The sequence below is a fragment of the Typha latifolia genome, chromosome 1 (genome assembly GCF_019914945.1).
Source record: "Typha latifolia isolate L0001 chromosome 1, TyphaL0001v2, whole genome shotgun sequence".
Classification (NCBI taxonomy): domain Eukaryota; kingdom Viridiplantae; phylum Streptophyta; class Magnoliopsida; order Poales; family Typhaceae; genus Typha; species Typha latifolia.
Window position 1 is genome coordinate 8,492,193 of NC_133086.1, and position 25,466 is coordinate 8,517,658.

General features: G+C 36.1%; 2 protein-coding genes across 8 annotated transcripts; one reads left to right on the forward strand and one right to left on the reverse strand.

Annotated features, from left to right (window-relative positions):
* LOC140789969 (folylpolyglutamate synthase-like) lies at nt 1-12,357 on the forward strand. Of its 7 annotated transcripts, none has more exons than XR_012109302.1 (16): nt 1-194; nt 281-402; nt 486-551; nt 617-726; nt 903-963; nt 1,253-1,336; nt 5,099-5,155; nt 6,160-6,220; nt 8,350-8,396; nt 8,502-8,579; nt 8,707-8,871; nt 8,956-9,213; nt 9,311-9,389; nt 10,161-10,316; nt 10,441-10,594; nt 11,854-12,357. XR_012109302.1 is itself a non-coding variant. In XM_073139918.1 (16 exons), the coding sequence occupies exons 1-16, from the start codon at nt 26-28 to the stop codon at nt 11,911-11,913; spliced, it is 1,683 nt and encodes a 560-aa protein (XP_072996019.1). In that variant the 5' UTR covers nt 1-25; the 3' UTR covers nt 11,914-12,357. The 7 variants fall into 7 exon arrangements, 4 of the variants coding, with proteins under 4 accessions (XP_072996019.1, XP_072996027.1, XP_072996030.1 ...); XR_012109304.1 differs by having other exon boundaries at nt 8,956-9,209; nt 9,294-9,389; nt 10,485-10,594; XR_012109303.1 differs by having other exon boundaries at nt 284-402.
* A 780-nt stretch (nt 12,358-13,137) lies between these two features.
* Nucleotides 13,138-23,556, reverse strand: LOC140802746 (uncharacterized). The gene is made up of 7 exons (XM_073158336.1): nt 23,124-23,556; nt 22,384-22,557; nt 22,144-22,293; nt 16,044-16,145; nt 15,909-15,979; nt 15,751-15,818; nt 13,138-13,631 (listed from the first exon to the last, which is right to left on the reverse strand). Exons 1-7 carry the CDS (start codon nt 23,376-23,378, stop codon nt 13,390-13,392), a joined length of 1,062 nt encoding a protein of 353 aa, XP_073014437.1. The 5' UTR covers nt 23,379-23,556; the 3' UTR covers nt 13,138-13,389.
* Nucleotides 23,557-25,466: the final 1,910 nt, after the last annotated feature.

Here is a 25,466-nt window from a genome sequence, read left to right on the forward strand (position 1 = left end):
GCGTGGGCCGTGGCCAGTGGAGAGGATGCTGATGCCCCATCTATTTCCACACCTCCTCCTATCTCCACTGTCTCGTGTCTCAGCCGCCCTTCTCTCTCCTCCTCCTCCTTCCTCCTTCTCCACCTCCTCCTCCTTCCTATCGCCACAAACGTGTCGCTTCCACCGTCGTTGGACTCGAACCATGGCCGCTTCAGGTAAATAAATCTCTTGCGTCTCCATTCTTCCATTCGAGGATCCAATTCCAAATCCTCCAACTTTCCACCTTCTATTTCCACCACAGCAGTTTCTCCAACGCCGTACGAGGAGGCACTCAACTGCTTGTCCTCCCTCATCACGCGCCGCACTCGGGCCGATGGCTCCAACCGAGGCGACCAGTTCGATCTCCTGTTCGACTACTTAAAGGTCTCGTCTTTTCCTTTTCTCCCCTTCTCCGAGATTTATGTAGTCGAATTGAGATGTTTCTCTTTTTGGGAAAAAAAATTTAGATTCTGGAGTTGGAAAAACCGATAGCTGACCTGAAAGTTATCCATGTCGCCGGTACTAAAGGAAAGGTGAATTAAAATTTGGGTCTTTTTTGTTGGTTTCTTATTTATGTTGTTAATATAAAGCTCTATAGGGTTCGACATGCACTTTTACCGAATCTATTCTGCGCTCCTGCGGTTTCCGGACTGGGCTATTCACATCGCCTCACTTAATGGATGTGCGGGAGCGTTTTCGGCTTGATGGGTATTCTTGTTTATTTATTTATTTATTAATTACGTTTGGTTTTTCTATTGATATTTTAGAATATATTAAGCTAAAATTTTGCGAGTTGTGTGTTAGAATATATAACGTTGCTGCATTAAAGCATTTAATACTGTTGCCGTACTAATTTTCCTCTTACAACGATTTGAGAATTGTAGGGTGGATATTTCTGAAGAGAAGTTTTTGAAATACTTCTGGTGGTGTTGGAACAAACTGCAGGTGAATTTTTCTTTTTCTTTTTTGTTTCCCTTGTTTTCTGGATTGATGAAATGTAGGCCGTAATGTACCATGTCTGCCCCGACTCTTTCAGAATGTTTTCCATGTATCTTTTCAGCTGATCAGAGTCATCTTGTTACTGAACTGATTCAACAGAATTGTGCTTGTAGTTTCATAATATCTGAAACCGTGAATCCTCATATTTCTTGATTTGTTCAGTTGTAGTCTTCTCACGCTTCTCTTCTTTCTTCTATTTTAATGGATGGTGAGGTGAATTTTATCCCCCTTGCAGGAGAAGACTAATGATGATGTCCCAATGCCAACCTACTTTAGATTCCTTGCGTTGCTAGCATTCAAAATATTCTCAGCTGAGCAGGTCAAAATCTTGCAACTGTACTTCCTCTTTCTTTTTTCATATCAATTGTTGCTTCTCTTGCAATACAGATATATGTCAACATGCATTTCATAGTTTACTTGTCTTGGTAATTATCGCATTTTTCCTGTATTTTCATTTCGGAGAATGAGATATAGTATTTTTTGGGTTGAAAGATGCCTAACTTCAACTGTTGAGGTCATTTAAGCATTTGAAAAGTTGAAAGGTTAATATTTGAAATTTTGAATGGAACCTTTGCTCTTTGTAAGTGTGTGAGAGTTTGTGTGAATTCCCATTTTGTTTTCCTTTTCTCTGGATTTATTGTTGCATCACCTGAAAGCCTTGAAATGGTTCCTTTGTTATGTTATGTTTTGGAAAATTCATCCACTGGAAATATAGAATTTTGTTTCAGTATTCTCCTTTCATGAAAAGATTACTGTTTAGTCAACTTGAGATTACCCTGCCTACAGGAGGCCATATATAAAAAAATCTTGTTTCAGCCACCTGAAATTTGTACTCAACCAATATAGGCAGTAACCACAAATGTTATTTTAAGCTGAATGAGAGGAAATGGAAGCACCTTAATGAGTTTAAGTGGAAGTCTATTGAGGTTAAATTTTATCTAGGAAAAAAAGGGGAAACTAGCTAAGGTTTGACACTATTGCATCTTTAGGATAGTTTCGGTTACTATTTTAAAACATGCTTTTGGAGACAGCTCAGAAAAAGGGGTATCAACTTCCTGAAAAGATTTGATGTAGCAGGCCGTTATTCTTCAGATTTCATTATATTACAGATATCAGGGTATTTGGCAGGCACATATTCTTAATGTGTTTTCATAAGCACCATGATTCCTTGACTAAACAGAGGGGCATCAGTTCTTCCAATCTGCTATGCTTGGATGCTTAGAATGAGAAGAGAAAAAAGATTTGGGGTGGTGAAGTAGGGATTTTGATACTTTGCTTTCCCAATACTGTTTTTGACTTGAATAGTTACAAGGCTATATTTATATTAGCAACAAGTGTCAAATATCATTTGAATTTACTTTGCTAGTTAACTTTCAGAATTTGAGCACATGGAAATAGTTTATTACTATTAGAGGTAGTCTCAGAGTCTATATTAACATTTTCTCTTGTTTATTGGGTATTAGGAGGCATTACACAATTTCGAAACAGGTTGCCTTTGACCGACAATCACCTTTATCACCACATTTATGCCTCTTTGAGCAGTCTTTTTTGGCTTCTAATACTGAAAATTGGACATAATTTGAAAAAGTTATAACCTCTAGAAGCTTAGGTGAACAATTGAGACTCGAATCTGGCGCATATTGCTCACAAAGCCTATACATAATTCTTCATTGTGGCCAAAATGGTCCACAACTATCTTGTTTTGATCCTCCTAGATATAGCTAATTTCTTGTTTTCTATGGCCCATTTGAACAAGAAAAGGGCACTTCAATTTCTTATTGAGGAACATACACTTGGCTGGAACTTAAAAGTTATTATTTTATATTCTTGTGTGTTGTCTGGTTCGTCTATACTAATTACTATTAGGGGTGCTCATGGACCAAGTCGGGTCTGACTCGGACAAAATAAAATCGGTCTCGGACTTAGACAATACCTGGCGCAGTCTATTCCTATACTAGTATTGGACAAGGTCCAAGCTCGGGTCGAGTTCAAGTATTTTGACCTAGTCCAATCCATGCTCATGTTATTGAGCGGGCTAATTGTGAGCGGACAGACATATCATATCTAATTGAATCAAAATGTTTAGAAAGAATATTTTTATACGGTAGAATATTTTCTAAAAGCCTAGAAATAATGTTTTTATATAATTCAAATTTTTAAAATGTTCTCACTTCCATAATTGTCAAGGTTCGTCGGATCAGCTAATCCGGATCGGGATTGGCCAGACCCGATCTCGATCCATAGCCGATTCCAGTCAAATAGTCAAATGACTGGAATTGGCCAGGATCGGCCAATTTTGATCAAACCGAGCCAGACCCATTATGGGTCTGACTCGGATTCGATCCGGAGACATGAATTATTGATACCCCTAAGCTCTTTCCCGTTCTCTTTTTATTCTTTTCTTATTACTCTCTCTCTTTCACTTTTTTCTCCTTTTATTCTCACTCTCACTTTCTAATGGAGAAATCTAGCTCCAACGAACTCCAGTGACGCAAATCTCACTTTAGCGAACTCCAACAAACTATGGTTCATTAAATATTTATTATTTAGAATAATTATATGATCCATATGCTGATTATTATCCTCCTTAATATTCTTCTCAGTATTCTTAGATAAAATATCTACATATTAATTATTATCCTCCTTAAATTCAATAAGATCTATTTGTTATGAATAACATGATGCAATCACTCTTTGGAGCACCAGAACCTAGACACCATTATTTTCAAACTTATGGTGATTATGATGACGACTACAGGGATTTACGAGAGCTAACTCGATATTCATTAAATTTTGACTTTTGAGTTAGTACTTTTGTTTAATTTTTAAGGTTCATATGTGAATAATTATTATTTTCTATTTTTTTTTGTCATGTTTTCTAAATTTTAGAAAATTTTCTGCATTTTAAATAATATTTAGAATTTTATATAATTAAAAAATTTTGATTCGATCCGAGTGATTCAGTCGATATGTATCTTTTTTTTAGAAAGCCGATCCTGATCCTGATTTTTTGAACCTTGATAATTGTTTCCAATCTTGACCAAGTTAGTCACAATCAAATTTTGTGACTGTTGCTAATGCTCTTATGAATATAATAATAGAAACATATATTTAATGTTTAAGAAATATAAGCAATTAAATAGGATTTAAAGAACTTAAATTTAAATCTAATAGATATGAGTCAAACTAATTGCGAATGGACATAACTCAAAAGACGAGTCATTATCTATGGGCCTTATGGACAGACTAGGCACTGCGGGCTCGGGTCGGACTGGGCTTGAACATGGCTTAACCCCAAGCCAATCCAGTAGACTTTTGAGTTGACTTAGGCCGGGTCAAAAGCAGGCTTGGGACGGGTTATGACCCGATTTTATTGTGTTGGATATGAACGGGCTTCGGGCTCACAGGCTTTTTGAGCACCCCTAACTATTGTTAATTTTTCGTGACTACGGTGATGCATGCATGCATTATCATGGTTCGATAGGCTATTTTGCAATTTTACCTTTTATTTTTATTAGAAAAACATCAGTTCATCACTTTGCTGCAACATCTGTTTTCTGGGATACTAATAGATTTAAGATTATCCCATATGAATTGCCCATATTTCATTTTGATAATGCTGCAGTCCGTTCTTAATTTTACATCTCTCAACTCTTCTTGTGCCATTATACTAGAAGTTTATGTCTCTGACCATATTTATTACAATTGTATTTGAAAGTCTGATAGATTATGGTATCATGATAGATTTTTCCTAGGATTACATTGTCAAGGTTATGATAGATTCTTATTGTGCAATGATGGATTTCTCTTAAACCTTACAATTGTAGTTACTCTGCCCCAGATACTTTGCATCATCATGATTCATTCTTCTAGTTGTACTATCCAATCTTTGTCATGATACCATTATTGTACCACTTCTGGTACACTTTGACTTTTGTATCAGGTGCTTAACATATTGTTAATCATCCTTTTCATATTTGTGCTAGATTATCTGCTTATATCCTACTACACTACATTCTTTTTACATTGTGATATCATCTTGCAAACATTTGATGTACCTAACTATTTTCAAGTGAAGCAGGTCGAGGTTGCTGTTCTTGAAGTTGGGTTAGGAGGAAAATTTGATGCAACAAATGTGGTGCGTGATATTGTGTTCAAATAATTCTAACTAGCAAAATATTATGACTTCTGGGTTCTGATGCTACCATATATTATGTATAAGTAGCTCTTATTTGGAATGATAAAGAAAATTTCTCTTTTATTATTTTTAGTGTAAATAGGTACGTAGTTTGAACTTTTGGTGTCGGTCCCACTAAAGAATGAAACATTTTGTCAGTTCTGGTTTCAGTCTTATTTTAATAAATAAATTTCAAAAGTTAACTAAAGATTTAAATAAACATGATGAAATTGAGAACAAGAAGAGACAAAATTAGAAAGACCCACATAACATTATCAAACTAGTCAAAAAATTGCTGGTTATTGTTGCTATGAAAATGAAACAGATCAAATTCAAGTCAAATCCTTCTTGGAATTCATGTGTGTGCTCCTTTAATCTTCTTTTTCAGTGCATTACACTAGATGTATTAGCATGTAAGAATGAGATTGGTACTGGGTTAGGAACAAGCTGGATTCAATCCAAATCCAGCACGAGTATGAAATGTACTTAAAGAAAAATTGTATTATGGCAGTTCCAGTTGGATGCTATTGGGTCTCGGGCAGTTTTGGATCAGATGGGACCAACAGAATGTCTAGGTTTCGGATGAAAATTCAAACCATGCATAAGCATAGTTTATATACTGAATCAAAGAACTATTTAGAGGTATCGATGGGCTCTTACTCTTGTGAGGCCAGAACACATTTTGTACAGAAATGATTTCCCAGGAAAATGGCATATCACATGTTCAGATTTTATGAAAATTGGGCAGGCCGTGAGATTGGGTGTAATAACAATACATGCCTGGGCCATCTTTCGGTTTGCTTGATAAAGCAAGTTTTATTTTAAGGCCAGTCTGGCAAGAAGTTTTATTTCTGTTTGAATCATGCTGGGCAGATTGGCACCTCTCTCTTTCTCTCTATACATATATTTATAGCCATTGTCACTAGTAAACATGCCAAATGGTTAAAGATGGGCATTCTTTGCAGGTGCAAGCACCTATTGTTTGTGGAATAACTTCCCTGGGTTATGACCATATGGAAATTCTTGGTTAGTTGCATCTTGTCCTCTCCTTTAATTATGCATACATACAATAAATTTTTTTCAATCTTCTCTTTCTCTCTGGATGTCGCTGAAAATCTAAATCTGTCTTGAATTTTTATTGGATGTAACATTGATTAGAACCAATAGAAAATTTGTTTTATACAGAAAAAAAGCAGATGTAGTCTTTGAATTCTAGCCATTAGCCAAACAGTATGTAATAGAATTGAAAAATTAGTGCCAAATTCTAGATGTAGTCTTTGAATTAGAAACATTAGTGCCAAATTTTAGAATCTTATGGACAGCCATTTTCTAAAATTAACTATAAAAGAGGTGAAACGATGTAGATAGCTTAATTCATGGACACTGAATAATAAAATTTAAATATAAAGGTATAGCAACAGGCATTAGCTGCATATTACAAGATTATTTAGGAGACTTACAGAGGACGAAAATTATTTAATTTAGTTGTTTGAAATACTGATTGTCTTTATGAATTTAACTATTCAAATTATTATCTTTTGCACAAGAATTAGAATTTTATCAATACCTACCAATTGATGGTGGAATTGGTGTGGTGGCTTTCTCCAAGAGCTCATGTAGAACTTGTTCCACTTATGATGGCAGCCTTTTTTTATAATAATTGTTATCACTATTAGTATGCATAACTAACATTTTTTGAGGGAGGTTAGGGATGCTGTGCATTGTCACCCTTTGACAACTATATTATTACATAGAACTACCTACATGTTCGAGGTTATTTAGTAGAGTCCAGGATGCTTGTAATTTTAGAAGTTACAATGTTGTAAAGGAGGAGCTTATGTATATATACAGAAGGGAGCACAACTGAGGCAATCAACTTTGAATATATACGAATACATCTGGGAGTCAATGATTGATTGTCTCTTTCATTAAGCATTAAAGTCACATCAAAGAACTCAAAACATTATCTTGTTCAACCTTTTCTGAAGGTACGCTCGTCGGTTGAATATAGGTTTTCATGTAAGGAACTTATTTATATGACAATGACTTGAAATTATTTTGCGGAAAATGTTATACGATTTTATATGATAATGGAAATAAGAGTTGTTGCGCATCTAGTAAGTTGTGATCATTACTGGCTAAGATTCCTGCATTGGATCCCAGTAAATGTAAAGGGAAGGACATGTCTAATGGTGGTAATTTTGTGTACTACTCTAATTTATTTCTGTTCAGGATTTGTAATATATAGTTATATACTCTGCGCTCTATCCTTTTTGTGATTTGAGGAAGAACTTAATGAACTATTGTTGTGTTGTGTCAGAACCTCCTCCTTTTTCTTCTTTCCTCTTTTCACAACCTAAATGCTTAGTTCTAGGTTTATAATAGATACTGTTGACGATAACCAAGAACATCATTGGTGGACTTCTTAGAATTTCATCTCTTAGAATTTGATGATGTGGTCCTGTTAATGATTTCCTAGTCCACTTCCTTTTTGTTGCTATTCTGTTTTCTTTCCTGTCAATGTGGATTAATTGTTTTTATATGTACTTCATGCACCAACTGCATCAGATACTTCATCTTTCAGATATTATACTTTAAATGGAGCCTGATTTGTGTAGGAATTGTAAAATTGAGACACTTCACTCAAATTTATTGTGATTGATTTCATTCCGAAGGACTCATGGGCAACCTCTGACTTCTGAGGCTTCATATAAGATTTGAAGTGATTCATCAATTTTGTTGTTTTATTCCTTTTTGTATTTGTGCTAGATAACTGTCCTGTCATCTCAACATAGTATAATTGTCAAAGCACTTTATTCATCCTTCGAGCAATTATAGCACGGATCAAATATGTTTGCTTTATGTTTATCTGTCTTACCATTAATTGGCTTGACCAGTGTTATATTTTGCTTAAATTAGTTATCTAGATGGCACTTTCATTAGCAAGAAAGGAAGAACCTTGACCTGCCGTGACCATATAAGTTGACCAAAGCGTGTCAAGATGAAATGTCAGTCATCCATACTCTTTGCACATTCTGGTGTAATGATGGAAAGCGTGTAAAAGATTGCATTTATCATAGGGATATTGAGTTAAAGTTCAATTTTTCCGATGTTTATGTAATTAGCTTTGTAATTGCCAATTGTACCACAAACAGGTAATACACTTGGAGAAATTGCTGGGGAGAAAGCTGGTATTTTCAAGGTACCTAATTATGATGTGAACTTCTATTGGAGATTTTCAATGTCCTGCAGCAAGGCTTGATTTAATGGTTTTTGGATTTTCTGACTGTACCTGCATTTTTCACAGAGAGGAATTCCAGCCTATACTGTTCCCCAGCCAGAAGAGGCAATGTCTGTGCTTGAGGATAGGGCTTCCAAATTAGGTGTAGGTGGAGTATATATATAAATATATATGTTGTTTGTGACTTTCATAACCTCTTATTATGTAAAAAAAATTTTCAATCGAAGATATTGAATGCATAAGAAACATGAATCAAATTATTGCAATGCAGGTTCCTCTTCAAATCGTCTCACCTCTGAATCCTGAGTCATTGAAGGATCAAGATCTTGGACTCCATGGTGAGCATCAATTTCTAAATGCAGGCCTTGCAATTGCTTTGGCTAGTGCTTGGCTTGAAAAAGAGGGACATATGAACAAATTGTGTCTTGAACATACTGTATGTCCTGTTATCTATTATATTTTACTTTTCACCACTTGATACAAGGATGAAGTATCATTCATCATGTTTTATGAAAACCAGGCTTCCTTGCCTGAGCAGTTCATCAGAGGTCTCACAAGTGCTAGTTTGCAAGGACGAGCACAAATTGTCCGTGATAAACATTTCTGTGTAGAAGGCCAGAAATTCAACCTTGCGGAGTTGGTTTTCTATTTAGATGGCGCACATAGCCCAGAAAGTATGGAGATGTGTGCAAGATGGTATTCTCATGCTATCAAGGAGGTTCCCAAACATTTAGATCCCTTGGGGGAACAGGATCACACTAGCTGCAGCTCCAGGCAGGTATTGCCTTACTGAGTTTCAATTTGTAGATGCAAGTGTACTTCATGCTTTTCAGTGTACAAGGTTACAAGATAATTTAGTTCTATTTTAAACGCAGATTCTTCTGTTCAATTGCATGTCAGTGAGAGATCCTCAACTGTTGCTTCCACATTTAGTTAAAACTTGTGCTCAGCATGGTAAGAAGCTTCATGAACCATAAGTCTATAACTTTCTGAAACCAACTTGATTTATGATTTGAATGTGAGATATGTGAAATCATGGTTCCAAAAGAAAATTTCTTATTTCTATTGGTGTTTATGTATGTATATCCTTGTAAATGGAAATTTATATGCTTATTGGTGTTTATACATATATAATAACAGATTCTTTGATATTGGCAGTAAGGATGAATACATTTCTTGCATATATTATAAGTGCTTGTGTGTATATATTTGTGGGTATGTATATACATATGGATAAGAAGTTCTATGCATACATACAAGTACGTGTCTAAATATTTTTGACTATTTGTATGCAGGTAGGTTTTTTCTTATACCTTATTTACATGTATTTGTATATATGACCCTTTCTTTTATTTGACTTGGCAGTTGTTATATTTAAAGCTATTTGTCAACCATTATTATGGGAAGAACTTGTTACCTGCAAACATTTTCATTGCATTTTTTGTTACACTTCTGAAGTTGTTTTCCTATTAATTTATAGCTGATTCTCATACAATTACTTGTTGAAGTTGCTCTGCCAGTTCCAGAAATTTAATAAAGTAAATTCCAGAGTGATTTCCACAAGGGCTTGTTCATTATGCGTTGTAATGCATGATGCGTTGGTTCTCTTTATTCTCTTGTTATTGGATTAAATACATCTCAAAAGTGGCAAAAACTCATTGGTTATACAGCTGAAGTGTACTCACAAACAATCCTGTATGAACTATGAAACATCATTGTTTTCAGGGGTTCACTTCCACAAGGCCCTGTTCGTACCAAACCAGTCCCAATATCACAAGCTTGGTACTCATGCATCACCACCAGCAGAGCCTCAGCAAATTGATCTATCATGGCAGCTATCACTGCAAAAGGTGTGGGAGAGCCTGCTCCATAGTAACAAAGGTATCTTTCTTAAGGATTCTAATTTTTCCTAATTAGCTTTAGAATTGTGAACACCATCGAACTAAAATTAAGATTTAATTTGCTGAGAATTCTCATGATTTTTCTTGTTGCATTCATCTAGCAGTAGTTGACAAAGGTGAATTTTGGTCCCACTTGGAAATCATGCAGGTCTAAGTAGCACGGGTGGTTCCGATAACAGTTTAGTGTTCCCTTCAGTCCCATTTGCAATTAAGTGGCTCAGGGAAAGTGCTCAACAAAATCAATCTATTCGGTTTCAGGTACAAGAACTTATGGTGTTAATTCAAATAGATCTCATTACCACCACATTACTTTTAGTAGTACAATACTACAATGGCCTTATGGCCATATATCAAATTCATTCAATTGCTATAGGGAAATACTATTCGAAACAATTTGTATTGTGCCAAACTATGATGCAATAAAGAATAATTGAATGTACTTAGACCTGATCAAATGGCCTAGCCCGCCCGTCCCTGACCCGGTTTGGACCGGGGTAAGCTTTTGGGACCGGCCAGCCCGTGCCTAAACTACCGGCACAAGCCGGAACTACTTAATGGGCAGCACGGGCCAGTCCTTTGTCTGCCCAATCCAGCCCGAAAGCCCATCCATCGGCCTGACCCGAAAGCTTAATCCAGAAGCTTGCCCGTTAGCCCCCATGAAAGCCCACCCGTTCAGCATTCTGTATTGTTTAAATTTTTTTACTGTTAGCTTTTTTTTTTTTTAAATATTTTTGTTCCTCTATTTTTAGAAATTTTTTTTTAAAAACTCATGCCAGTCCGCTCTCTCACTTGCCAATAGTGGTAATGGGCTAGATTATTCTAACCTGACCTAAACCCGACCCAGCCCGACCCACTTGTGGGTGGGCTGGCGAACACAATGGTCAGCCCAGTTGGCCCGGTAAGCCTGTTCTAAACTCGTCCGAGCTCGCCCGATGATCATATTTAAATGTAAAGTTTTATCATGTTTAATGAACATGCCCTTAGTTTTCATATTTACATCTTAACTCCTTTTTACATCTTTCACATGTGTGCTCCAAAGTTGCTTCCCACTTAAAAGTTCCTCTCAAAACAAAATAATGGTGACCTATATGAAATATGTACTCTTATAGAGTACGACTCACCAAACTGCTTACTCTGAAAATTAGGAAATAATAAAATCCACTTTCTAGTTCATCTTAAAGAACTGTATATTAATATATTGTCATAGCAATGAAATTGTATAGCACTGTAGATGAGGGTTGCTAACGTGACTACCACTGGCTGACTATCCCTGTACCTTTTCTTTGGTCTATTATATTTCTTTTCTTGACTTCTCTGAGGTCAGCTTCCTTTATTTTTTCCCTTCCCCTGTGGAATGAAAAGTATAAATATTTTGTACGTATGCAAGAATGTGGTGTACCAGTAGATTGCAATAAAGGACTTCATCCTATATTGTGGTCATCTTGGAGCTATACCCCTTCTGTTTCGGCCTCTAAATATATTCTCACTAGTATGTTTGTTTGAAATGCTTTCTTCAGGTCCTGGTCACTGGTTCTTTGCACCTTGTGGGTGATGTGTTGAGATTAATCAGGAAATGACTTTCTTTGAAGATTAATTAAGTCTCAGTTCACTATTTGCGATTTCTGCTTTGGCGACTATTACATAAACCAGATGTGGATGGAGGTCAAGGAAGACTTTCCCACTGTGCATTTTGTTGCTGCTGCTCAATCCGAAGGATCCTCAAATTTACAGGTTAAGCAGGCATCTGACCTACAATATTTCTTATTCGTTGGTTGCCAAAAATGCAGTGGTATGCTTCTTTCATTTCATTCGAGCCATTTGAAACTGTTGTTCCAGTTATCAGACTATTCAACCAGAGTAAATAGTCACCAAACATTCTTCTAAGATTGTCCCTGGAATTGTGAATCCAGCTATTTGTATACACTTGAGCTTGCTTGCTTAGTTTTTTTTCTTTTTTTCCCTTACCTGACTTTTGGTGTAGATTTGTGCTTAAACGCTATAGTGAATTATTACTGGATCAACATTCGTTTGTTCGTCATGGCTTCTTATATAGTTTAATTTCCAAGTAGACGTAACAAATGGTGCCAAATTTTTTAAAAGCCATGTACAATCTATTGAGAAGGAATAAATTTGCATGTTTTGGCTTGTATTTTGCATTGCAGGTATGATTCTGTTAATGTATTCATGGCGATGTTTCATGACATGGTATCTAATGGAGTTTAGACGGAGAAAGGATGGTCACTTTTTGAGATCGTGAGGTTATATCGATGGTGTAGATAGCCATCTAGAATTTATGTACGACAATGATGATGCATCACAAATTATGAGTTATAGTAATTATGTGATCTACTTAAGCTACTCGTGCATATTTAACAATCTTTCATTTATAAGGATTAGTCGAATCCAATTTTGGGAATAATCTTTTCTTCATTAGCGATTAAGGTTGAATTATGCCTATCAAAAGGCATAGGGAAAATGAAGGTAATGCCCTTCGTGGCTTAGGAAATAAGAGTCTTTTTCCTTTTGTTATGTTCTCCTCCATGCACATTTAATATATTAAGCAGGTTAAATATACAAATTAATTAAGAGAATCTGCTTAAGCTACTCATCATCACAGCACGTCAAACCAGATTAAGCGATTCTGTACACTACGATACATCAGTTAATAACAATTTTAATGAACTAAGATTAAGAATCTTCTCAAGGTAAAATTAAAATAATGGAGTTTAAAACCACAATCTCCCAAGCAATCAGCGGACCAGTTTCCCTCCACAGTAGAGAAAATTAGAAACTACACGGGATTAATAAGGGCATACTGCAAAATTGGATGATGAATGACTGTTCTAACATGTACATAAAATTGCGATCCAAAAATATATCTATACAGGTATAATGAAACCTCTTTTATGGCAGCAATTGCAAAACTTTACCACCACAAACTCTACTACCTTAGTCTCTAAACAATAATTCTATCGTCTTGGTGTCACTAAACAAGAGGGGAAAGAGAGGTGGAGCATCGCAATTTTTCGCCACACAAAAGAAGGATTCTGGTGCTACTCATCAGCAGGTGCACCCATCAGGAAGGACTTCAGTGCCTCATAGGTCATGAAAACAATGCCGACGCTGGGAACAACTTTATAGTACTCAGGCAAGATACCTCTGTATAACCCTCTTAGACCTTCAGAGCGGACAATGTGGCCAAATGCCCCAAAGATACCCGACTTGTACACACGAGCTCTTCCAGCTGCCCCTTCCAACTGCATTCTCCGTCGCACAAGGTCCAAAGGAAATGTAACTGCAACAAAGTAGTGGTCTCAGTCACCACAAGAGAGCACAAAAAAAAAATAGAAAACCTTGCAGAACTAACTGGAAATCCATGATAACCTGGAATGCCTGATACGGCATATTAATTTGGGAATAACTATAAGGTCGTCGTCTGCTATCTAAGTAACAATTAGTATCATAAAGATCACAAAGAGAAACAATGAAAAATATGTGTACTCAGTGTCAACATTGTCATTAGATCAAGTACATTTAATAAAATTCTACTATTCATCCATCCTTTTTGCCTCCCCACACTCAGTCCTTTTTCAGAACAAATTAATTGTCTAGCCATAAGGGCGGTGCTTGCAGACTTGTACAATTTCTATCTCTTTGCAGAAAGAATATGTAAATGCAACTGCCTAATGGATGTTGTTAGTCAAACACAATAAGTCATGCAAAAAAGATTGATGCTGTGCAATTAGGAGCAACATGATTGGAATTAAGCAGTCTGCATCAGCTCCGAGAACTTTTGGCAGATAACAAGTTCTCTATAAGCTTCCAAGTAACTTCAGAATTGCTAGCAGAAAATCATCCGTAGATAGCTATGAATAAATTTAGTCAGTTTGCACCAGCCTTGTTTCTAAGTGAACATCAAAGTATCCCAAACACCAATGAGAATCAAGCCCGACTCACATGCACTAGTAGATGTACAATTTGACTGCAACTGACAATCAATACTACTAAAACTGATTTTTTTATGGTAATGATCCATCCGAACTTTACCAGTTGCTCAACAGTAACTGACTCAATAGTAAATGAGACACACGAACTAGAGACAACCTATTTGAAATAAACAACTCAGGTAAATCAAGTGCCAAAATCAACAACCGAGTCAAATCAAGGCAATATTAACAATAGTTGTAAAAGCTAATGTACTACATACTAACAATTTCATGTTCACTATTACAGGGGCATGTTTTGCCTTCTACTCCTGTTTACACTGACTGTAACACGGGGGGAAGATTTCTAGTATGTAAAAGGGAGGTCCAGCGATGCCTGATTTAAGTTCCATTAACAGAAAACAGATATAAGAAACAGGAGAATCAGGCACTATCCCTCTCAGATAAGAGTTGTGGCAATCTTGCAGATATACATAAGACCTGTTAAGGTAATCATGTGTAACAAATTGGGTAAATTAAAAAAAAGGCACTTCAGTGGAGATGAAATTCAGAAATGTCACCAAGTCATTCCTGATGAATGTCTAAACATAACAACCAAAAGTCCAGGTCTTACATGAAAAGCATGAGGCAGATCAATGCAGTACCCTACAGATCTATACATCAAATTCTTTAATATTGAACAAGCACATGTTTAAAATTTAAAATGTTAAACATGTTATAATGGGGCATTTTTGGATGTCCAAACTCCAAACTGTATACTCCATGCTTAGCTAGATATACATGATAAGACTTTCACAAACCAGATAGACTTTGATTCCAGAGTAGAGCACAGTGATGAACATGAGAGAGGAGAGCTGGCTGTCTTTTGCTGCAACTCCATCAGATACATGAACTGCTAATAAATATATCAGTATACAGTTTTAACTTCTAATTTCTTTTATGCCCCATTCTTAAGTCTTAACTTCATTTTCCTTGGAAAAACAGAAAATTCTAGGTTTACATATCAAAAGATGGTTTTTAGCAGACATAAAGGAGGATGGCTCATTAAAGCACTCAATGGCTGATGGTGCAGGAATTTATAAATCATAGTGATGGATTACTTTCTGTGTTGCTAACCATATCATGGCACACATTAATCAAGCTTATGGTCAGAAAAAAAAACCTATGATCTTTAATCAAACTGAATGAATGTGAAGTTTGTTCATTGTGATTTAGCATCAACATCAAAGGAAATAGACTAATAACTTATTATTGATCAGCATTCATTCAATAGAAACTAAATTCAAATAAACATTGTACAATAAAATCCAGAACAACACAGAAAAAAAGTTGTGCTAAAGATTAAAATACTGTTCTGGATTCTATATTCCACCCAAAGTAATACATTTTGACTTTTGTTTTATGACAGTATCAATCCGTAATCTTCTTAAGATAAATTTGTTATAAAATGGTCCAACCATAGCATCTTACCTGTTGATGATGCAATGCCAGAAAGACTTCCACAAGCCAGGCTAACTAAGACAGCAGAATCCTGTGGCCTGATATCCGCATAGTTCAGAGATACATCAAAAGTGAGTACATGGGATGTAGTGTACGAAATTCTAAATTAACAATAATCAAGGACTCACCTTCTGATGTGCCAATAGGATCTCAAGGTTTCATAAACAGAAAAGCTGATTGCTATACTAGGCCCCACTCCCTGCAACTTAAAATAGTCAACTGCAGCCCAGATGAAATATAAAACTGCAAATATATGAACTCACCAACAATGTAGCACCAAGACCCTTGTATAACCCTCTGACACCCTCATCTCTGCAAATGGCATAAAGTGCATGCGATATGCCTCTGTAATATATAGTATTTGTCTGCAGAAATTAAGATAAAAAGAAGTTTCATAAATAAGCAGTTCAATAGGCATCTCTTGGGCCAGTCAGATATAAAACATCCTTATGGGGAAAAAAACAATGATTGAAAGTACCAAGCATGGGCATGGTAGCTATCAATATAGAAAAGCCACCGTACATATCTATACGATAAAAGACCACAAAGTACCACACCAATATTATATTGAAACAATATGATTGAAATGGATGGGATTTGCCAAACCATACTAAGATTACAACAGTTCCTGTTCAATCAACACTCATAAGTTTGACCTCGGACAATCAGAACTATATTGCAAAATTGGTTGAAATGCAGCCAGAAAATGCTGAACTGAATAATGAAATCATTTCATCAGAAAAAAAAGAAAAAGAATAATGAAATCAACTTTAATCCTTTTCCTCCCAATATCCCAAATTTTCCCTATTCCTTAAACAATTCATCTATTAATTAATTTGCTAACATAGTAGTCAAGGATCATCAAAGTTCTCAAATACACCTCCATTTTGCTAAAGACAGTGCCTACACCTACACAAGGGGTCTCGTAAATTTTAAAATGACAAACTTATAAATTAGTATGCCAAAAGAAACTGAAGCTAAATCTGTCCATACCACAGATCTGGAAGGCAGTTAAAATCTACTAGTAGATGCAGTGCACACAAAGATTAGAGAGACAATAAATCAAGAAAAGAACAAGTACTGAAAATTTTTCTCAAAAAATTGTTGTTCCTTTCCCATTAATCCACTTTCTAGATCAGATGCATCACATGTGTTAAAAATAGTATTACATCAACTATCCACTGATAGAGAAATTAGTATTTTCAGGGTATAATTTCACAATAAGCAGAACCGCTAGAATGAACGAAGTTGTGATTAATAACTTTTCAATCTCTAAGTTCTAGCACTCTCCTCTCCTACCAATGTGATGCCTCAGCCTCAACATTCCCAGATCAAGCCGCTTTGCCTCCCATCTTGATCTCCTCATGCTCCAACACAGCACAACTTGTGTCAGCAGTCATCAGCCAGCTGTGCCTATGTTCCATGATTATCAGGTAGGATAGCCACTAAATTCCTTTTAACTATCCTGATTATTTTCAAAGATTAATGTGTGCGCTTATTATCATGGCTGTAAATGCTTGATCCACCTCATGTTTTTAGTATAATTTGCAAATAGAGAAATGCTGAATGATTGAATGAATTTAAAGATGTTGCTGAATTTGCTAAATGGAAAGTAGAAATGCTAAATGAACCTAGTACCAATGTATTGAAAAGTGGAAAAGGCGGCCGCCATGGCGGGGCGGCGCACCGGCCGGCCCGCCACTCCACCTAGCGCTCGTAGAAGGCGGCCTGCCGCATTGGCAGGCCGCCTGAGCGCCAAAAAGCGCTAGTAGGCCGCGCGGCCCGATAAGGCGGGTTGGCGGTTCGGCCCTCCAAACCCACCTTATCGGGTTTTTCTATAGTGGATCGGATTATCCAATATCCACTAAAAATACTAACCATTAACCATTAATATAAACCAATAATCTCTCTCTCGTTGCTCGCTGCGCCCTCTCTCTCTCTCACTAAAATCCCTAAATCCCTAATCTCTCTCTCGCTGCGCCCTCCCTCTCTCCCTGCGCCCTCTCTCATTGCGCCCGCTCTCACTGCGCCCGCAATCGCTGCAAAGGTATGGGCCTCTCTCTCTCTCTCACTCTCTCCTCTCTCTCTCTCTCTCTCACTCTCTCCTCTCTCTCTCTCTCTCACTCCTCTCTCATAGTTTCACTCTGTCTCACACCGAAGTAGTTAAATTTTTTTTTAATTTTCAATTCTGTTTAAAATTGTTAAATCTTAATCTGTTAGATACTTAGTGATTATCTAATAATAATGATAATATGTTTGTTAATTAGTTAATCACTTAATCTGTTAATGATGGTTAATTACTTAATTCAAAAATTAATTTAGTAATTATCTGATAATATGTTTTTCAGTTTTTCTCTGTTTCAGTGTTTCTTATTACTTAATTCCTCTAGTTAATTTAGAAATTAATTGAAGTAGTTATCTGCTATTCTGCTAATCTGTTGAATACTTGAATGTTAATTAGTAATCTGTTAATGATTGTTAATTACTTAATTCACAAATTAATTTAGTAACTATCTGATAATGTGTTTTTCAGTTTTTCTCTATTTCTTATTACTTAGTTCCTCATTTCTTCTATTTTTTCTCTGATTCTGTTAATTAAGATTGTTAATTACTTGATTCAGAAATTAATTCAGTAATTGTCTGATAATATGTTTTTCTCTGTTTCTTATTACTTAATTCCTCTAAATAATTCAGAAATTAAGATTATAGATTAATATTTAACAGTGAGTTTACTTTTAGTGTTAATCTGTTTCTAATATTTCTCTTGAATTAGTGAATTACTGGATTAAGTTATTAAGTATTAACTAGAGAGTAAATTGGTAATCAATAATTAGTAAATATCTTACTATCTGTTTTACTGGAGGAGGTAAAACAGTAATTAATTACTATTTTTAAATTTGAAATGTGAATTATGAATTATCAATCATATTTGTTTTTTGCCCAATTTCATTACAGAATATAGGTAGTCAAATATGACCACTAATTCCTCTCAAACACCGTCTGTGGTTGGGTCAACTTCATCTTAATTTTTTGTGTCTATTGGCTACAATGATCCAGGATGGCAATATGGATACCTTCCAAATAAAATTAATGCCAACACGGTGAAATGTAGATTTTGTGGGAAGGTTACTAGGGGAGAAATTAGTAGATTCAAGAAACATATTGCTCATGTTAGAGGTGATGTTGTGCCTTGTCCAAAAGCTACAGATGAGGCAAAAAAAGTTATTAAAGAGCATATAGAGGGGAACAAAAGGAGAAAAGAGGATAAATCAAAAGAGGAAGCAAAATTGAGAGCAGAAGTAAATATATTTGGAGAAAAGGAAGATCCAGAAATTTTAGAAGTCGAAAGTAAAAGGCCAAGAAGTAGAGGTCCTTCAGACAAATACATATCTATTGATCTAGAAATTTCAATTAGAGAGCAGGAGAAGATGGTACAGACAAGTATAAAAGATACTTTTGCAAAAGAACAAAGAGATAAAGTGCTAATGTACTTAGCTCATTGGGTTTATAAGTGTGGCATTCCCTTTAATGTTATTACTGATAAATCATTTCGTGTTTTGATGGAAGCAATTGGTCAATATGGTCCGGGGTTCAAGCCAGCAACTATACATGAGTTACGTGAGCCACTTTTGAAGAAGCAAGTGGCTAAAATAAATGATGATTTGGAGAACCATAGAGCTGCATGGAAGAAAAATAGCTGCTCCATTTTAACTGGCGCTTGGACAGATTGAAAAGGAAGAAGCATTATGAATTTATGTGTCAATTGTAAGCTGGGGGGGGTTAGTTTTCTACGTTCAGTTGATTGTTCTAAAGATTCACATATAGATGAATACATTCACAATATTGTTGTTGAGGATATCAAGGAAGTGGGAGAGGAAAATGTACTTTAAGTTGTGACTGATAATGGTGCTGCTAATTTAGAAGCTGCACAGTTGCTAAAGCAAAACTATTCTCGTATATATTGGACATCTTGTGCTGCCCATTGTATAAAATTGATGTTAGAGATGATATCAAAGGAAGGAAGGATTAAGGGTTCAATTGAACATGAAAGGAAAATCACTGTGTTCATTTATAGACATCACAAAACATTGAGTTTGATGCGTCAGTTTACACAAAAAAGAGAGATCGTGAGACCCGAGGTTATACGATTTGCCACTTCATTTCTCACATTATAGTCTTTTGGAGAAGAAAGAAAAATTAACGCTTATATTTACTTCCAATGAATTTTTAAGTTGCAAATGGTCAAAAACTACGAAAGGAAAAATGATTTATTCTACTATCCTCAATAACCAATTTTCGAGGCAAGTGTCATTAACAGTTAAAGTATTAAAGTATTCACTCCTTTAGTGAAGTTGCTACGAGTTGTTGATGGTGAAAGAAAATCATCAATGGGATTCATATATGGTGGGTTGAAAGATGTCAAGAAAGAAATAAAGAATATTTTCAATAATAATGAGACATCTTCCAAGCCTTTTCTAGATGCAATTGATCACTACACGAATGGAAAGCTTGATACACATCTCCACGTTGCTGCATATTACTTAAATCCATACTATTTTTATAGAGATTTGGATGAAATGGAGACTGACTTTAATGTAATAAATGGTGTTCTTAGTTGTATTGAGAACTTTTATCCAGATCAAGCCATTCAAGTTCACATTTCAAATGTGGAGATGAAAGCATATAAGGATGTCACTGGAATATTTGGGAGACCGCTAGCAAGATTAACAAGAGAAGTTAACAATGATAAATTCAACCCAAGTAATAATTATTAATTAGCATATGTTGTAAAAGTGTAAAACATGTCTTTTACAATTTTATTCTTTGTATGTTAGTAAGTTACATTTTAATTTTTATGGTTATAGCTCATTGGTGGAGTGTATATAGAGCCGATGCCCCCTACTTGAAATGTATGGCGGTTAAGATTCTTAATTTAACATGTAGCTCCTCAGGATGTGAAAGAAATTGGAGCTCCTTTGAATGGGTAATATATCATTAATCATTGTATTGACTAAGCTAAATTGATAAATTTTATTATCAAATTGATTTAGTCTTTGATTTGATGATTTCATATTCATTCAAAGAAAAGAAATAGATTGGAAGTCAAGAGGCTAAATGATCTTGTTTATGTACAATTTAATGCAAGAATGAAGGATCGAAAGATAGCGAAAGAGAATGATCCAGTCGTTTCAAAAGAAAGAAATAATGCAAGGGAATGGTTGGATAATGATCATGTAGAGCAAGAGGTCTTTCCAGGTGAAGAATTAACTTGGGAGATAGTGACAGAAGCATCAGGAGCCGAAGAATATTTAAGATCAAGGAGGAGCATTAGATCTACTAAAGCTACTACTAGTAGCACTCCTTCCACTTCTCTAGATGAGCAATTAATTGAATCGGATGAAGAAACAGATGATTAGGATGATATTGAGCTAGAATTTGATGATGATTCCTATGATAATCTTTTGATAGATGAAGTTCCTCCCATAGATTGTGAAAAAGATTAGAAGATGGCATTTATGTTATAGTTGTGAACTTGTTATGAACTTGATAATTTTGAATTTTTGATTATATGTTATTTGTTATGAACCTTATGATTTTGATATGTTATATCATATTATTTGTTATAATTGTGAACTTGTTGCTATGAACTTATTCTTGTGATAATTTTGAATCTTTGATTATGTATTTATGTTATTATAGTTGTGAATTGTGATTATGTTATTGTGGTTGTGAATTGTGATTATGTTATTATAGTTGTGAATTGTGATTATATATATTATATTTATTTATTTATTTATTTATAATTTTTTATATTAAAAATGCTAGACCGCTTTGTCACCCGCCTTGTTGCCCGCCTTCCGCCTAGATGCTAGGCGGTGGGGTGACCGCCCGTCATCCGCGGCCGCCTTTCAAAACAGTGCCTAGTACCTCATGTTTTGGGTATGATTTTGCTGGATTTGCTAAATGAATAGTAGAAATGCTGAATGAACCTAGTACCTCATGTTTTGGTTATGTTTTTGCTGGATTTGCTTGTTCTAAGACTGTTTCTAGGATTTTTATCATCAATGTAAGCACAAGCACTAGGGGATTGTTTGGTAAACCACTATTGTGTTCTAGCCAAGCCACAATTTGAGATGTCTCAAAACAGGTCTCTAAAGCTTTTCAAAGAGTAACGATATCCAGTGTTTTCGCCAAACTTCAACGCATTCCTATTTCCTAGAACTAGTAAATTTTTATATCAAAAATCTTGAAAGAAGAAAAGCATTTAAAGCAAAGAAAGGCCCGAGTCTACCACTAGCAGTTCCACTAATTAAAACAATTTAAGTAAATCAAATGCAATTTAGCATAGGATGGCATGGTTACCTGAGCTGCCAGACGTGTCCTAACTAAGTCCAATGGATAAGTAATAGATGCAGCTGTTACACCTGACAAACCACCACCAAGCAACCGGACACATATATCTGCACTCACATAATCTTTATGTCTATCTAGACCAGGAACCGTCTGTAGTAACTGCAGGAATGATAGAAAAAAAATCAAAACATTAAGACAGCCTTCTAGCTGATTAGCAAGGCTATGTTTCTTTAGAGAATTTCAACTTACATGCTTATAGCGTTCATACGCATAAAAGCTAATAGAGGAATAAGGTAACCTATGGGCAATTGTTACTAGGTTCCCTTTCCAAAATGCTCTAAAGCCTTCTTCGTGAACAATGCGGGAAGCCTCACGCCATATGCTAGCCTTGCTTCGACTTACATCAGAGTGCATGCCTTGCACCTATACAAGTAAGACGCCATGAGATAGCACAAAGATCATCTATTTCTCATTAATCCTGCATCCAATTAAGAACAGAAATAAAATAGCTATAAAGGATCTAGTTAAGCTATACAGGATGTCATAAGATTACAAATACAGCTGTCTTTCTCATTGCTATTTCTTTGAAATAAGAATGAGCACTAAGGTAGTTGCAGAGAATTCATTTCAACCTATAATGCCTTCAAGAAGTGGCGGGTACAAGAAGAGAACCCGTAGAATGTTATTGTCTCAATTAATGAAGAATCAAAAGATAACCTTTTTCCCTACAGTTTTAACATCGAGTTATATCAGAGTGTATGCCTTGCACCGATAGAAGTAGACGCTATAGTAGCTTTTCCCATTAATATCGCACCCATATAAGAAGAAGAAGAAAAAATAGTTACAGAGCATCTTAACTAGTTAAACATCCAATTCCTTCGATAACCATTAATTACAATAATAAGATTACCTAAATGAGAATAAAGACGACCTTTATTTATCCTCAGTTGACCATAAGAGAGATGAGAAGTTATGAGTACAAGAGCCACCTGGAAGAGGATAGTGAGGCGGGCCAGGGGAGCGGTGCAGGTCTTGCTCACCGCTCCGGCGACACCTCCGGCGAGGAGATGCGCCACCGTCCCAACCTGCGGCTGGTGATGCAGCTGCTGCTTCTGGCTCTGGTGGTGATGCGTGGAGAATCTCCTGGCATCTCCGTCGACGGCGGCTGCGCCGCCGTGACCGGAAGCCAGGGCTCTCTGTTTCCCGCCGTCGACCACCATCCTAACCCTCGCCTCCGTCTGCATCTCCTCCTCAGCCTGCCTCTACAAGCACCAAATCACTCTCGGAAACCGTAACCCTATGATCCCATAAAATGGAAGAAGAGAGGTACAGATTTCTAGGTCGTTCCGCTTCCAGGGTGGAAAATTGGAAGCAAAGAGGAGCGCAGGGTCCGATTTGGAATAAACTGAAACCCTAGACGACACCCTCCATTCGAAACCGACATCGCATGTGCGAGCTAATCTTCCGACACGTGGCACGAAACAGAGATCCTTCACAGGCGTTTCCTGTTCGCCTCCTGTCAGCTAAACCTATTTCTCGTGTGAAATTGGAGAGAGTCGGCGGAAAGTGGTTGGGAATCCATCCGTTCGAATTTTGAAATTTTCCATTTTGCTCCCCGTCTTTTTGTGCTTATTGTGCTTTATTCAACAAAAAAAAATTATATATATATATATATACTTTAGTTAGGGTGTTTTCTGAAAACTACAATAATGTTATTTATTGATAACCAAAAATAAAAAATAAAAAAAATAAAACTCAAGTTATTAAAATGACAAGGTGTAAAAATGTTGGGCTATTCGTGAAGCACTGCGCTCCTACTCCTTTGTCGGATGACAACAAATCAACCCACCAATGTGGATCGAGAGACCGACTTCTCTTCTCCAAACCAATACTATCAGTAGCATTCACGTCACCAAGTGGGCCACCAAACTTCTCGTGGATGATATTTTCTTTCTCCCTCAATATCCTTTTTAAACATAATTTAGATTTTTATGTGTTTCGTGAAACTAATCGTGCTTAGTTTAGACATATTTTACTACCGTGTTCTTAATTTAATATTTTTTCTTAAAAAAAATAATTGTACTTAGACTTCGTAAACCATCCCCATTTTTTGATGTACATTTGATTTTTTTTTTACACATAGAATTATTGAAAATGTGATAGACAGAAAAGTATTACGAACGAACCAAATTTGGACCGATCTGAATGTAAGAAAATTATGATACTTTATAGGTGGTAGCCTTGTGAGTTAGATTTCTAATGGCTTTAGTTTACGTGAATTAGAGGTCGAAATAAAAAATTAAAAATAAAATAGTGGAGGAAGTCAAAACGGGGCACATGGTAAATATATGATGTGGCAACAATTGTCGGAGGGTGGTGGTGGACAATCGTATAGTAGAATAGCTCGTGGTGGAGAATGGTGGCTAGGGTTTGGGTGCTTAAAAATGGATCTAGAGTTACGATCTACTCTTACAAAAATAAAAATGATCGAACAAATATAATAAAAGATAAAGGCAATAAGAATAAATTAGCTAAACTCAAAATTTATTCAACTATAATAATCAACCAATAACCACTCATATTTATAGGATTAAAGTCCTAGTGGATCTGATCCATATGTAGATTATCCGTTTTATTTAAAATTTAAAATAATAAGCAAATCTAACTAAATAACTTGACTCAACTCGACTCGACTTGACTAACTTAACTCACGTGGTCGAATCGTAATAATCCACCACACTTTCGATGCCTTGTCCTCAAGGTGACTAGTACCTCACGTCTTTACACTTGTACAGCTTATAATGTTAGTCAAAGGACTCTGGTTCATCCTCTTCGAGACTGTTGAGAAACATGACGTGGGCTGACTAGCACTTGCATTTATGATTAGAGATAACCTTACTTTCTACGCTCCTCCAAGTCATTGGGGCAATGCGAGATTTATTGGTGGTTGGGCTGAGCCATCTGCCGCAGCCGGGTTGGGTTAGGTGTAGTCTCTAGTGGGTCGTGGGCTTGGGTTGTTTTCCTTCGCTCATCCTTGTGGATCTTGTTTAGCTGATCCTATTAGGACTCCATCAAAACTATCAATGAGAAGGCCTCCTCAGAAATAGTCGGCCTTAAAGTCTTGACCTCAGCCTGAGTGTTAGGCTTAAGCCTACTATAATGGTACTCTTTAGGGCCGAGTATGACTAGTTGGTGACCCGGTTGCAAATTTATTTGAACTCCTCTAGGTAAGCTCGAATTATTGTTGACTGAGTAATTTTAGTCAACTTAGCTTGAAAGTCCTCGAACTAGGTCGGATCGAACCAAGCACAAATTGTATTAGCAAAGTCCTA